This window comes from Oncorhynchus clarkii, chromosome 7, assembly GCF_045791955.1.
Source record: "Oncorhynchus clarkii lewisi isolate Uvic-CL-2024 chromosome 7, UVic_Ocla_1.0, whole genome shotgun sequence".
Lineage (NCBI taxonomy): Eukaryota > Metazoa > Chordata > Actinopteri > Salmoniformes > Salmonidae > Oncorhynchus > Oncorhynchus clarkii.
In genome coordinates this window covers 9,679,904-9,692,494 of record NC_092153.1, presented here as the reverse complement: position 1 = coordinate 9,692,494, position 12,591 = coordinate 9,679,904, and the positions used below count along the sequence as shown (strand labels likewise).

Sequence of the window (12,591 nt, the reverse complement as noted above, 5' to 3'; positions counted from 1 at the left end):
AACGTAGGGAGACCGTAGTCGTTTAACTATGTCCCATCTTGTCGACCTGTTTGTCTGCTGTATTTGGGGATTACGTTTTTTTTTTTACTTACAAATGTATATGAAAAATCTCTTACTGTAACTTTGTTATAAACATCATTAAAAGTAGTAACATTGTTGCCATTGTGTCTCTCTGCAGAAGAAAAGGACAAACCTGATAATCAGGTCTTTGTAATGGCTTTATTATAGTGCTGAGGCACATTATTTCTTATAAACATGAGGGGAAAGTTTACACTGTACACTGTATGCAAAATAACAACCTACATATTTATTCTTTAATTACATTACTCCAGGTATAAACTAGAAAAGCAGTAGCCAATGAGGAAGGGTTGGTAGAATGAGTTTCAAGGTCAAAGGTTACAGACTGGGGGTGTATGGGGAGAAGAGACGAGCTAAAGTCATAAAATAGTGATAAAATATAATCAAGTTCATATATTAAGACAGTTATGAAATTGTTACTGGTGCAAAAGTCTACAGATTTTCCAACAAAAGCCTGAAAGATAAAAAGGGAGTAACACAACTGCAAACATACTTTTTACACAACAAGGACTGTTCTAGATACCAGTGATTATTAGATGTTGGTGGGTAAATAACTAACTATTCACTAATTTAAAATGATTTGAGAAGAGGGATATGGAACTGTTGCATACAACAACGCTGTAGCAGTATACTGGTTGCAGATAGAAAGGCAAACAGGAGAGACCGCTGGACGAGGCGTGATCCTCCATGATGTTTCTGTTAGCGAGGAGGGAGAGGCTGCATCTGGAGAGAGTCATAGGTATCCTTGGTGGCGGCACTCAAACCCTGATAGAGAGATGGAGGGGGACACAGTCAACTAGGATTGATACCAAATCTCTGACTAAACCCTTGCCTCATCCACTTTGTTCCAAACCTCTCACTGCACACTTCCTTCCCTCTCATCTACTTCCCTACCACTGTCCCCTCAGAGAGAAACTAATAGTGAAAGGGCTGTTGTTTGTGTATTCGGGCCTTGTTAATTGATTGGTTTCAGCGGTGGGGCGTGGTCAATAGGGAACGTGCAAGTAAGCGTTTCATTGGACTGTGTGAACCATGTGTATCCTGTGCATCCCACAAATAAACTTCAACTACACACCTGGTACACCTGGTCGTTCTTGTTCCTGCGGCGCTGCTTGTCCTTCACAGCGATCTCCCTGTACGTGTCGTCTGTTGATTTTTTAAGGGACTGCGGAGGGAAACAGTGAGTTATGAGAAACATCCATATCTGTTATAATATCTAAACTAACATGAAATGATACTGCATGTTGGGTAATGCACTTACCGTGTACGTGTCGTCATTATTCCTGCGATTCTGTGAATAATGTAACAAGGTACACAGAATCAGGCTTTTGATGCATGATTGGGGTAATACGAATCTCATTCTTCTACATGACATATAGATCCACACACACTTACATCGCGTGCCGTTGCACTCTCTGGATCTTTTCTGTTTATTCGTCCATAACCGCTCCCCTCCGTAGGTTTCAGATCCTACAAAACACAGGGACAGTGTTCCAGGATCATCAACACAACCCCCCCCCCCCCCCCCCACACACACACACACACACACACACACACACGACTACTCACAGTGTAGATATCGTCATCCTCCAATATCTTGCCCCTGGACTTGAAGAACTACAAAACAGAGAGAGATCAGCCAAATATGTTGAGACAATAACTGGTCTTAATAAAACTGGTACCCGTAAATCCAGTCAGAGGTTAATCTGCATCTACCCATATAGTGGTGTATAAACTTGGACTCACTTTCTCTCTGAGCAACAGTCCAGTGATGACGAGACCATAGAGCAGGAGGAAGCCGTCCAGAATGTAGCAGAGTTTAGGGTCGTACAATGGGGTCATCGCTTCTGCAGGGGAGAGGTTGACATTAATGAGAACACACACACAAACACCCCCGGTAAAACCCACCCCTCACTGGTAGAAAGATTATGTCAGGAAGGTGAATGGAAGTAGGCGTGTGTGCGAGAGTGTGTATGTCTCTATGTGCACTCACTTTCTCACACACATTGAACAGAAACAGTTTGTTAACTTTTTCACTTCTCTCTCTCTCTGTGCGTCTCAGGAAGACAGTCATATGACAGTCAGGCTCAGTGTGGTTGCTGTGACTCTAAGCCTTTTTGTGGTGGGGGTGAGTGGAGCTGTATCTAGCTCAGTGGTTTCCTCAGCTGCAACACGTTCTGAGTCTGAGGTGGTATAACTGCCTATGTGAGCCCCAGGTGTGTGTTTCTGTTACATATATGGCAAAGACCTATTTCCAACTTACTTTGTACTAGGACTGATTAAAGCTTAGAGACCAAATCAGCCACATCCAAACGATAGGTATCGGTCCATGGACTGCAAAATACACCCTCCCCCCTCCTTATCTGTCATTTCCACTAGGACATATCTGATCTAGAAAAAGTTTGGCCTCCCTTCAAGAGAGAGACTGACGATAAGGACGCAGTCAGGATTACAGAAGCAGATGAAACACTGTGGTCAGGCCTCGGGATGGCTGAGACACTGTGGTCAGACCTCGGGATGGCTGAGACACTGTGGTCAGGCCTCGGGATGGCTGAGACACTGTGGTCAGGCCTCGGGATGGCTGAGACACTGTGGTCAGGCCTCGGGATGGCTGAGGCACTGTGGTCAGGCCTCGGGATGGCTGAGGCACTGTGGTCAGGCCTCGGGATGGCTGAGACACTGTGGTCAGGCCTCGGGATGGCTGAGACACTGTGGTCAGGCCTCGGGATGGCTGAGACACTGTGGTCAGGCCTCGGGATGGCTGAGACACTGTGGTCAGGCCTCGGGATGGCTGAGACACTGTGGTCAGGCCTCGGGATGGCTGAGACACTGTGGTCAGGCCTCGGGATGGCTGAGACACTGTGGTCAGGCCTCGGGATGGCTGAGACACTGAAACACTGTGGTCAGGCCTCGGGATGGCTGAGACACTGAAACACTGTGGTCAGGCCTCGGGATGGCTGAGACACTGAAACACTGTGGTCAGGCCTCGGGATGGCTGAGACACTGAAACACTGTGGTCAGGCCTCAAGATGGCTGAGACACTAAAACACTGTGGTCAAGCTTCAGGTTGGCTGAGACACAAACACTGTGGTCAGTAAGCTCTTAAGAAGTGTATACAGTATACACTGAGTATACCAAACATTAGGAACACCTGGCCTTGAACTGAGTATACCTTCAGAGGGACAATAGGAGACCTTCAGCACGGTGAATACAGAGGCAAGTGTGTGTGTGTTTCCGCATTCAGAAAAGTTCACAATTGTCCTTTTTTCCTGATCTGTGTGTCTGGATGATCATGTGACCTCCAGGTAACTGTCTGCATGCACAGAGCCCTTACTGTTTAGTAATAATACATGTATTTGTAGATGTGGAGATGTTTTCTACTGCAATCTGCTGTCCGCTTGCACCTGCAGTGGATGAGAGAGGAGGCTGTGCAGTAGTCTACATGTGTCAGTCAGTGAATGAGAGAGGAGGCGGAGCAGTAGTCTACATGTGTCAGTCAGGAATGAGAGAGGGAGGATATGCAGTAGTCTATATGTGTCAGTCAGGAATGAGAGAGGAGGCGGAGCAGTAGTCTACATGTGTCAGTCAGTGAATGAGAGAGGAGGCGGAGCAGTAGTCTACATGTGTCAGTCAATGGATGAGAGAGGAGGCTGTGCAGTAGTCTACATGTGTCAGTCAGTGAATGAGAGGAGGCTGTGCAGTAGTCTACATGTGTCAGTCAGTGAATGAGAGAGGAGGCTGTGCAGTAGTCTGTGTCAGTCAGTGAATGAGAGGAGGCTGGGCAGTAGTCTACATGTGCCAGTCAGTGAATGAGAGAGGAGGCTGAGCAGTAGTCTACATGTGTCAGTCAGTGAATGAGAGAGGGAGGATATGTAGTGGTCTATATGTGTCAGTCAGTGAATGAGAGAGGAGGCTGAGCAGTAGTCTACATGTGTCAGTCAGTGAATGAGAGAGGGAGGATATGTAGTGGTCTACATGTGTCAGTCAGTGAATGAGAGAGGAGGCTGAGCAGTAGTCTACATGTGTCAGTCAGTGAATGAGAGAGGAGGCTGTGCAGTAGTCTACATGTGTCAGTCAGTGAATGAGAGAGGGAGGATATGCAGTGGTCTATATGTGTCAGTCAGTGAATGAGAGAGGGAGGATATGCAGTGGTCTATATGTGTCAGTCAGTGAATGAGAGAGGAGGCTGTGCAGTAGTCTACATGTGTCAGTCAGTGAATGAGAGAGGGAGGCTGTGCAGTAGTCTAGATGTGTCAGTCAGTGAATGAGAGAGGAGGCTGTGCAGTAGTCTACATGTGTCAGTCAGTGAATGAGAGAGGAGGCTGAGCAGTAGTCTACATGTGTCAGTCAGTGAATGAGAGAGGAGGCTGAGCAGTAGTCTACATGTGTCAGTCAGTGAATGAGAGAGGGAGGATATGTAGTGGTCTACATGTGTCAGTCAGTGAATGAGAGAGGAGGCTGTGCAGTAGTCTAGATGTGTCAGTCAGTGAATGAGAGAGGAGGCTGAGCAGTAGTCTACATGTGTCAGTCAGTGAATGAGAGAGGGAGGATATGTAGTGGTCTACATGTGTCAGTCAGTGAATGAGAGAGGGAGGATATGCAGTAGTCTACATGTGTCAGTCAGTGAATGAGAGAGGGAGGATATGTAGGGGTCTACATGTGTCAGTCAGTGAATGAGAGAGGGAGGATATGCAGTAGTCTACATGTGTCAGTCAGTGAATGAGAGAGGGAGGATATGCAGTAGTCTATATGTGTCAGTCAGTGAATGAGAGGAGGCTGTGCAGTAGTCTATGTGTCAGTCAGTGAATGAGAGGAGGCTGTGCAGTAGTCTATGTGTCAGTCAGTGAATGAGAGGAGGCTGTGCAGTAGTCTACATGTGTCAGTCAGTGAATGAGAGAGGAGGCTGTGCAGTAGTCTATGTGTCAGTCAGTGAATGAGAGGAGGCTGTGCAGTAGTCTATGTGTCAGTCAGTGAATGAGAGAGGAGGCTGTGCAGTAGTCTACATGTGTCAGTCAGTGAATGAGAGAGGGAGGATATGCAGTAGTCTACATGTGTCAGTCAGTGAATGAGAGAGGAGGCTGAGCAGTAGTCTACATGTGTCAGTCAGTGAATGAGAGAGGAGGCTGTGCAGTAGTCTACATGTGTCAGTCAGTGAATGAGAGAGGGAGGATACGCAGTAGTCTACATGTGTCAGTCAGGAATGAGAGAGTGAGGATATGCAGTAGTCTACATGTGTCAGTCAGTGAATGAGAGAGGAGGCTGAGCAGTAGTCTACATGTGTCAGTCACTGAATGAGAGAGGGAGGATATGCAGTAGTCTACATGTGTCAGTCAGTGAATGAGAGAGGGAGGATATGCAGTAGTCTACATGTGTCAGTCAGTGAATGAGAGGGGGAGGATATGCAGTAGTCTACATGTGTCAGTCAGTGGATGAGAGAGGAGGCTGTGCAGTAGTCTACATGTGTCAGTCAGTGAATGAGAGAGGAAGGATATGCAGTAGTCTACATGTGTCAGTCAGTGAATGAGAGAGGGAGGATATGTGGTCTGGTGCACTTGTCCGGCTGCATTAGCAGCACTGTACCACCAGGGTTGTTGAACCAGCCTAAAAGAAAATGGTTCTTCGCCTCATGTCACCTGCACTAAAAGCCATGGCAGAACACAGGATGTGACTCATAGAAGACAGGGTCAGGGCTCCAGTAGCAGACTGGTGCTGGGTCGTATTCATTAGGTACCTGGACGGAAGAAAACAGACAAACACGGAGGGGCCACCTGAAATTGTCCTATAATTAACATTTGTTTTCGTTTCCTGTTGCAAAATGTTTTGCTAAGGTGTGCGCTAATGAAGACGACCCTGTTAGGACCTTGTAAGAGGGGCCTCATCGAAACACTACAACAGGAAATGCTTTCTTAGTCTAATCAAGTAATAATGTAGTCATTTGGTGAATGCGTTTATCCAAGGAGACTAAAATATATACTCAATTCAAAATGTTTGCAGCTTGATGATTGAGTTCAGAATTGAACATTCGGCTGGTTTTACTTGCCTTTCAGAATCCAAAAAATGTATTTAATTAATTGTGCAAATAATAAAACCTACAGCAACAGCTATAGAACACAGCTAGATTGTATGGTCATTTGTGAATTGTTTCATTGAGGTCTGCTCTGTGTAAAGACTACAGCATCACAATGTCAAAGTTATTTCCATTTAAAATGTATTTCCTTCATCCTCCCTGACCGTTTGTCTGTTCTGTCGTTTACCCTCAGAAAGTGGGACGGAGGCAGAGCTGTTGAAAGTGTGACGGAGGCAGAGCTATTGAAAGTGGGACGGAGGCAGAGCTGTTGAAAGTGGGACGGAGGCAGAGCTATTGAAAGTGAGACAGAGGCAGAGCTGTTGAAAGTGTGACGGAGGCAGAGCTGTTGAATGTGGGACGGAGGCAGAGCTGTTGAAAGTGTGGAATCAGAAGCATAAAGTTGCACCCTGACCCTTAAAACAAAGTCCTACAGGTCCTGTGTGGGATTGTTCCTGCAGTCTTAGGTCAACATAATATACACTGAGTGTACAAATATTAGAAACACCTTCCCAATATTGAATTGCACCACATTTTGCTCTCAGAACAGCCTCAAATCGTTGGGGCATGTCGAAAGTGTTCCACAGGGGTGCTGGCCCATGTTGACTCCATTCTTGATACACACGGTAAACTGTTGAGCATGAAAAACCCAGCAGCGTTGAAGTTCTTGACACAAACCGGTGCTCCTGGCACCTACTACCATACCCCGTTCAAAGCCACTTAACTGTTTTGTCTTGCCCATTCACATTCTGAATGGCACACAGACACAATCCATGTCTCAATTCTCTCAAGGCTTAAAAATCCTTCTTTAACCTGTCTCCTCCCCTTCATCTACACTGATTGAAGTGGATTTAACTGGTGACATCAATAAGGGATCCCAGCTTCACCTGGTCAGTCTGTCATGGAAAGAGCAGGTGTTCCTAATGTTTTGTACACTCAGTGTAAACGGTAGAGACTGAGGCACGGTGCACAGCGTTGCACACCGCATCAACTGTATTCACTTGACTTTTTTGTATAATGTATGTAAACTCTGGCTTCAATCAGATCAAGGGTTAACTGGCGATAGCAGACACCCGCATAGCGGATGTTTTGCCGTTGTCGAAGGAGGTGGAACTGCGCTAGCGCAAATCGGCGAGCAGCTGCTCTTGCGATCATTGTCACGAAGCCACACTGTCCCACTGGCGTTAGAAGTTCAGAAGGAGAAAGTGGAGGCTGTATAGAAATAATGACGCTCACATTGAAAAACATTCAACCAAATAGTTTCTATCATCATAATGGAGGTGTAGATCACATCTCACATTCCACTGTTCTGACTTAGAAACAAGGCTGCATGGGATTTCTGTTCATGCCACTCCGTGCAGCCAATGGCAATGTCCGCTTTAGGTATAATGCCAGGAGCTGCTTGTGGATTTGACAGCTTCTAACGCAGTCCTACCTCCGGCACCGCCGAAACGACCGCTGTGCAGATGTTGGCTAAAGCGAATCTGAATGATTAGAGCAGTTTGTGTAAATTCTGTTTCTCTCCCTATATTGTTAATTGCTAGCAGCACCAAGTCATATTCTGGGCATGTGTAGGAATAAAAGATGATTCTGATGTTTAACGACAGATGGCCTACAGTTTACTGAGCGGAATTGGACATTGAGTGAGTGATTGACTAAATGAACAGCCTTTGTTCTGTGTTTGTAGCACCTTTTAATGTGTACATACCACAAAACAACATTTACAATGAGGTCATTCAGTAAACAATCGATTTGTTTTCAGTAACTTTTTGTCTTTTGACCTAGGAAGGAGACGTTTCCACTATCACTAGCACTGCCATGATCGTGGCTGTGGTCGCCTCACAGACAGTCCCTTCCCACCACAGGTAAACCTTAGTGTGGTTAAAGCCTCCTCAGGGGCCTCTGCAGAAAGGGCCAAACACATGTGGCAGGAACAGCAATACTTTGTCTCCACTTCAAAGTACTTGCTCCAGATAGTTCATCACGTTAACGTTGACATAAAAAAAATGGATCTGCGTTCTTCATCACTTCATACTCAAATGTGATGCTTTATAGCACCATATTGTGCAATACTTCCACTGTGCAACACATTTACATGTGAACAAGTTCTAGTGAAGGTTAACCCTGATTACATGTTGTGCACGTTAAGTTAGGGTCAAGTACACCCACACTCCAAACTGAACTACAGGGCTATGGAGAAACCACATGTCCTGTAAGAGGCCTACTGACAGGAAATTAAATGTAATGTGATTAACCCCAGCACCATGAAACGTGAGGTATGATTACGGTCAAGTCCTAGATCGCAGATCATCGTGAAGTGATATTATCTGACACAGGAAGCTTTGAGTGTGAAGCTGTCAGTGAGAGGCTGGGGGGGGGCATGGATACGGGTGGTGGGGGGGCGGGTGTATCAGACCTGACATGATGAGCTCTGTAGGTTGTGTGGTGGGGGGCGGGTGTATCAGACCTGACATGAGCTCCGCAGGTTGTTTCCTAATAACTATTTTTAAGAAACAGCTGCATCGCTACAAGAACATATCTGTCTCTCTCTCTCTGCATTGCGGTCAGAGTTCGTGTCTCAAACCCTGAGACGCTACAGAGTCCAGTTGTATAACATATTGCACAATTTTGAGTGTGTGAATGTATGCATGTGAATTTGCAAGAAAAAATATTTTAAACAGAAATATTGGAATTTGTCTACGTTGTGTGGGAACCTAGCCTGTTTTTCACTGAGTATGTGAATCCAACATTGATTATTACAGCAAGGGGAAGAGTTCATTTTGAAATAGCCCACCCATAAAACAAGGATTGTGTGTTTGATTGAATAGTAGCCTCAGTCTAGTCCATCTCAGGCCTGACCAGTGCAGTGGCCACAGGTAAACGGTGACAATTTGAATGTAAAGGTCAAAGGTTACAAGCTTTTTAATTGTTGTTAAAGAGTTTGCTGCTGAGGTCTTTTATTGCCAACTTTAGCGCCATGTACTGCCAGTGACCGTGTTGATGGAACATACCACCGATCTACTGGTCTCCTAAAAGGAAACTGACTGAAATCTTTGTTTTGATAGATTATTTTGCAGTGTGGTGACATCAACATCTATCATTTCTCGGTAGAAGTTTGTTGGAAAGAGAGAAACAAGTAGGTGTGTTAAAATCCTTGTTTAAAAAAAGTGACACTCAGCAACTTTGATGTACCGTCATTGAGTGATGTGATTTCACCCACGGAAAACTCTTTTTGAAGACGTGAAGACATTTCCATTCAGCTTTTGCCTCTGAAGACAGACTGTTTATGTTTCAATTACATAAGCAGATGATTTGAGTAGTAAAAAAAAACATGTTTCTTTTTCAGAGATTGTTGATCAGTCTTTAGAGCCTGTTGAGCAATGACAGCATCGTTTAGTTTAACACGCAGGCCAATATTAAGGGTGCAATTTAGCTGGATGAATTGCATTAAAACATTTTGAATAGACCATTGCATTTTTTTAAATACAAATTCTGCAAATCAACACATTAGTAATTTTACATAAACTGCATCTTAAACCCCAAAAGTTGCTCACTGTGATTAAATAAATATCACTACATGTCATTTCAGATTTTATGGACCTGCCTTTGTCATTTAATTAGTTAATAGTGTAACTGGTAGTATCAGCTTTCAAACGCTGTTGTTGAGAGCGGAAACAGAAGGCCCTCCTACATGGTTCTCTGTCTCAGTGGGATATGAGTGAGAGAGAACCCCAACCTTGTCATGGTTACAGTAATGTATCTCACACCAAACACTGTTCTATGACGGGTTCAAAAACAAAGCTTCCCCAAAATGGCACAGCCAACTGGCAGAAAGGAGAGAACCGCTGACTGAAAATGAAATGGAGAGGTGGAAATACATTGATTGTTTCTCTAATGCAAACACAATGAGCAAATCATAAAGCGCAAAGTGGAGAAGCTATTGACAACACTGACACGTTCTCTAATAAGCGTGTAAGAGGACTTGTCCAGTAAGGCAGTATATCGTAATCTATACATCTTTACCGTCCGAATAGGACACTTGTATATTGTCCAAAAGAACCCACCATTATTTAAACACATAGTACAGTAACCATAAACCTTTCCAGATTTTTAAATTGCTTATCTAAATAAAGAGTTGACCATTGACCGTCATTCACACGCATACGAACGCACACCACACACACACACACACAGTAATATGGTGGTATTATACATTTTGTATTGTAAATATGTATTGGTGTAATAATGTTATATGATGTACTGTTTTATCTTTTGTTTTATGTGTAATGTAAGTGTCTTAATGTGTTTGGACCCCAGGAAGAGTAGCTAATGGCAGCAGCTAATGGGGGATCTCTAATAAATACAAATTGGTTGACAACGGGGCCCGAGCGCTCACACGAACAGTCACACATACTGTAGACTAGCCTAAGTCGCCGACACTGCCTCTGCAAAATCAGAAAGTTACAATTATGAAATAAATATTTTTAAATGAAGTAATCATTAGCAATTTAGTTGTTAGCGTGAACCAATCCAAAATATATTTCTGCATTAGATATTCTTCAAGCGACCCCTCATTCTCTGTTTTTGAGAGAGAAAAAAAAAGTTGAAAAAGTAAAATCATGATGCTCTCTCTCCTCCTTTTCTAAACCTTACCATAACCTTTATTTCACTGGTTGTGTTCTAGGATTACATTACCCTTTCTGCTAGAACATTACACGGAGCTAAGTGATAATGACAAGGTAATGGTAAGGTATATAGCTACTCACAATGAAAACAGTATTTGTCCAGATAGACTATCCCTAATTTCAATATAATCATATTATTGATTGAGAGTAATGCACCACATACTTTGCACTATATTATAAACTGGGTGGATCGAGCCCTGAATACAGATTGGCTGAAAGCCGTGGTATTTGATACCGTATACCACGGGTATGACGAAACATTTATTTTGACTGTTCTAATTACATGTCTAACCAGTTTATACCAGCAATAAGGTACCTCTGGGGTTTGTGGTATATGGCCAATATGCCACGGATAAGGGCTTTATCCAGGCACTCTGCGTTGCGTCGTGCGAACGAACAACCCTGAACCATGGTATATTGGCCATACACTACACTCTCTTCAGGCCTTATTTCTTAAACACAACAATACCGTAACTTCCACTGACAGTGAGGGTTTGAGAATGACTGTTGGAACAGGGAACAAGAATATGATAATTTTACTGGAATTAACAAATCTAGGTAGATGTTTTAAATTGTCTTGTTTAAAAAAAATATTTCAACCTGTCCCCTTTGATGAGAGAACACAACAATCAGAGTGGAAGGAGACAGCAGACACCTCTGTATTCTCCACATGATCAAAACCCAACTCACAGTCAGAGCCGGGTCTCTGTCCGTCTGTTCACTTGTGTACAATACAGATCACACACACACACACACTTCACAGTAACGTAACATTTGAAAGCCAATCCAAACCAACGTGAGGGCATTGACACGATGGAGAGAGTAGTAAATGTGGTAGTAAAAAGTCCCTTCATTCAGTGCCAAGAAGTTAAATATGGGTCAAGTTAGCATTTCTTCTAACAATATGCCCTGGTTCTAAACACCTGTGTGATAATCTGGAACTCTTGTGTTTATTAAACCCTCTATATGACTACAGCGCTGTGTTTTGCTCTCCCTCATTTATCTTTTCCTGCTTCATCAAAGATGGCCGCCTCTTGTTGAGAAACAGAGGACACCACCATGAGTGAGCCATGTTTTACCCAGCCAGGATTCAAAGCACCATGCAGGCATCATAGGTAGTACGACTCAATTTGAGTGGGTGCCTGTACAGCTGTATAATGGTCTATAATGAGTAAACTAGACTTTCAGCTAAATACTACGGAGTTACACCAGCTCTTTGATGATACCAGGTTGATGGAGGCTTCGGATGGTTGAGCACCGATTGCACCTGTGCTCATCCCTGACCCCTGTCAAAGAGAAACAGGGTTTGGAGGGGTCTTACCGACATAGGGTAGTGCAGTAGACAGGACCAGCAGGCCTCCCGTCCACTTCCGAGGGTCCATCGCTCCTCTCTGGATGGGTGCGGTCGAGCCCCTTCTCTTAGAAACCGTCCCACACTCCTCTCTGCTGTCTTCCTGGGCCTTGGGGGATGATGGCCCTCCAAAGATGGGTTTTGTGGGCAACCTCTCGTTCTCCTGTCTCTCTCTCTCTCTGTGTTGGGGTGGTGTTGTCCTCCTACAGCAGCTGCTTGAGGCGGAGTGATGCCTCGACTCGCTGGCGGCTCCTCGCCTTAGCGTACAGGAAGTGGCTTAGTGTTGCTCCACCTGGTTACACAAGACAGACACACACGCCTCTCTCAGCCTGGCCTACACTTCCCTTATCCTCAACTCTAAAGACATGGCTCCTTCTCATTACTCAGAGGAGGCACTTCCTGTCAATGTTGAG

The 12,591-nt window shown here is 44.5% G+C and overlaps 1 protein-coding gene across 1 annotated transcript; it reads right to left on the bottom strand.

Moving 5' to 3' along the window:
• Nucleotides 1–200: 200 nt before the first annotated feature.
• Nucleotides 201–12,439, bottom strand: LOC139412848 (T-cell surface glycoprotein CD3 zeta chain-like). Its single transcript, XM_071159594.1, has 7 exons — nucleotides 12,149–12,439; nucleotides 1,825–1,925; nucleotides 1,648–1,695; nucleotides 1,474–1,548; nucleotides 1,340–1,369; nucleotides 1,154–1,243; nucleotides 201–843 (listed from the first exon to the last, which is right to left on the bottom strand). Exons 1-7 carry the CDS (start codon nucleotides 12,207–12,209, stop codon nucleotides 778–780), a joined length of 471 nt encoding a protein of 156 aa, XP_071015695.1. The 5' UTR covers nucleotides 12,210–12,439; the 3' UTR covers nucleotides 201–777.
• Between the last annotated feature and the right edge of the window lie 152 nt (nucleotides 12,440–12,591).